The sequence below is a fragment of the Corylus avellana genome, chromosome ca1, assembly GCF_901000735.1.
Source record: "Corylus avellana chromosome ca1, CavTom2PMs-1.0".
NCBI lineage: Eukaryota > Viridiplantae > Streptophyta > Magnoliopsida > Fagales > Betulaceae > Corylus > Corylus avellana.
Window position 1 is genome coordinate 49,995,654 of NC_081541.1, and position 2,941 is coordinate 49,998,594.

General features: G+C 37.6%; 1 protein-coding gene across 1 annotated transcript; it reads left to right on the top strand.

The window, feature by feature from the left end:
• Positions 1-299: 299 nt before the first annotated feature.
• Positions 300-2,690, top strand: LOC132183022 (transcription factor DIVARICATA-like). Its single transcript, XM_059596415.1, has 2 exons — positions 300-806; positions 2,090-2,690. Exons 1-2 carry the CDS (start codon positions 481-483, stop codon positions 2,436-2,438), a joined length of 675 nt encoding a protein of 224 aa, XP_059452398.1. The 5' UTR covers positions 300-480; the 3' UTR covers positions 2,439-2,690.
• Positions 2,691-2,941: the final 251 nt, after the last annotated feature.

Sequence of the window (2,941 nt, forward strand, 5' to 3'; positions counted from 1 at the left end):
AAATTTAGGATTCGGTTACGTGAAAATTAAAATTTTAAAAATTAAATAAACTTATAGAGTTATAGTTATTGAGCGTTCTTGTGTTTCTCCAGCAATTATAGACGAGAAAATCATGCCAGAAAGCAGGAGACGTAGAGCAATGAAAGAGCAATGGAAATAAAATAGTAAAAACAGGTCAGCAATTGCCCTCTACAGTTTTCAACGACAAATCAAAGAAATTTTAAGTTTAACGAAAAAACACCCAATAAAAGCAAAAACGTGTTGGTTTTGGGAACTCTGAGTTGGACCCAACACCCCCAAAACCCCACACATATCCATATAACATTCAACTATTGACTCTCTCTCTCTCTCTGTTTATATATATATATATATATATATAGCGAGGTTTTCCGAATCTCCCACCAAATCCAATTTGCGAAATCCCCAAGAAAGTGAGAGTCTTTTGAATGCTTTAAGAAAACAACAAAACCCAGAAGGGATATGATGATGACGAGTATGCAGGCGACTCAGTGGACAAGGTTGGAGGATAAGCTGTTCGAGAGAGCTCTGGTGATGGTGCCGGAGGACTATCCGGACAGGTGGCTGAGGATTGCCGAGTGTGTGCCGGGGAAGTCACCGAGGGAGGTGAGGGAACACTACGAGGATCTGGTGCGGGACGTGCTCGACATCGACTCGGGTCGGGTCGAGCTGCCGACTTATGCCGACGACTCTGATGGGTGGGACTCGCCGAGTCAGATCTCGTTTGGGTCGAAGACCAGGGAGGCTGAGAGAAAGAAGGGGACTCCTTGGACTGAAGAAGAGCATAGGTACTCTTTCCCTCTCTATATTCTCTTCTTATTTTCTGATTTTATTGATTTTTTTTTTTTTTTAAATGTTTTTGCTTGGTCCTTTGTTTGGTGGCTGAGAAATTTTCCTGAAAGAAAAGGGAAGTTTTGGGTTTTGTTTCTACAGATGAGAATTGAACTAAACTGTATTCAGAGCAGGTTTTTTAGAAAGATTTGTTTTGTTTCTTTAAAGATTTTTCTTTTCTTTTCTCTCTTTTTGGTGGCTAAAAAATTAAGGCAAATGAAAGAAAGATGAATTTTGGTCTCTTCAGATGATAATTGAACTAGGGTTGGTATTGAGGAAGATCTTTTTTTTTTTAAAAAAAAATTTTAATTTTAATTTATTTTTTAAAAAAATTCTGGTTTAGAAAGTGGAGGACGATGAAAGAACAGAGAATTCTTGCGTTTTGTATCTACAGGTCTAGGATAAACAGGGAGAAAGACTTTTAATTTTTTGTAATCCTTTGGGTGGCTGAGAAATGGAGCAAAATGGAAGGAAAGAGAATTCTTGGGTTTTGTTTCTACAGATGAGAATTGAATTAAACTGTGGACAGAAAATGGAGGAACATGAAAGAAAAACACAGAATTTGCGTTTTTATGTTCCTCCTGTTCTCTTAAAGTGTCTCGCTTGTGACTTTAATTTTCAATCCCTTTTTTCTTTGAACTCTTTTGTACTTTAAAATGATTCCTTTTGCTGGGAAAATGGAGGGAGAAAAGAGAGTTGAAAATTGGGTCTTGTGTTTTCTGTTGATTTTGTTGGTGTGATTGTAAAAATTCAACCCCAACTCAGCTTATGAGTGGAATTCTTTGTTTTTTATCTGCCAAATGATAAAAATAGTATATGATCTTCAGAGTTTCAAGACCATTCTTGATGCTACACCCAGGTAGATATAAGATTGTTGTTTGTGTCTAAACCCAGAGAATCCTTTTGTAATTTGGATTGCAGATTATGATTGCCCCATGTGAGTCAAGTAGGTTCCATCAATTTACCATCATTATCATTGAAACCAAAACTTGGTGTGTATATATAAAAACAATTTTCGAAAAGCACATAGTTTCTCCTCCAAAAATGACCTCTCCGGCCGGTAGGTCCTTGAGCGTATTTCATGTTAGTCCCAAGGCGTTGGTCTCTAACTAGAAAAGTAAATATTGTGATCGTGTTACCTTTGATATGAAATGCTAGTTGCGGCCTACGAGTGCTTAGATTATATTGTTATCAGATGTATTGCTCTGGCAGCTGATTTTCTTTTTTGGTACGGTAACAGGCTATTTCTGATAGGGCTGGAGAAATTTGGCAAGGGTGATTGGAGGAGCATTTCAAGGAATGTTGTGGTGACAAGGACACCGACTCAAGTGGCTAGCCATGCCCAGAAGTACTATCTTCGCCAAACCTCAGTAAAGAAAGAGAGGAAGAGATCGAGCATCCATGACATCACCTCGGTGGATAACAACAACACGGCAGCTCTACCTGTTGATCAGAACTGGATTTCTCCATCGGGTGGTGCGGTACTTCAGCAGCCTGCACCACCTGCTTTGCCACAGATGACCATGCCAAGGAATGTGCCCGATCAATCGGCCTCATTTGGGTATCAAAACTTTGCCTTTCAAATGTAAAGATGCATAGTAGCAGCTACATGCTCTGTATGTAAAGTAGTCTTAGTTTAACAAATCCAATTTGTAAAGTTATGTGGATGGTTTTGTTAGGTGTTAGGTGATAAGGAGGGTTGGAAAGTGAATTTGATGGTGTATGTAGTATTCTTAAGTCTTTTAGTGAGCTAAAGAAAATCTTCTTTGGTGGAGAACATAGCAAGTTGGTGTACTGAACGTTTAGGAATTAATCAATAAGACATAGGAATTCTTTTTGCATTCAGGTTGTCGAATACCTCAAGTCTGAATTATCAAAATCCCAAGTCTCAAAATTAATTTCTGTTGGAACAACTCCATGATATTCAATCCTTGTTTGACCTTTAGTTTATTGGAAATCTAATGTGATATTTGAATTCCCATTTTGAATTAATATCTGTCTGGCTTTATGGGTTTTTTAGGGTATATTATTTTGGTTGCTGGTTTTTTATTTATTTATTTAATTGACATTTATCTTAAAAGTATAAGTTGAT

What these genes read in the sequence shown, in the direction of transcription:
- LOC132183022 (XM_059596415.1), top strand. Translation starts at nt 481, where the DNA reads ATGATGATGACGAGTATGCAGGCGACTCAGTGGACAAGGTTGGAGGAT. An exon ending in TGGACTGAAGAAGAGCATAG is followed by an intron (nt 807 to 2,089) that starts GTACTCTTTCCC and finishes GTACGGTAACAG; the next exon opens with GCTATTTCTGATAGGGCTGG.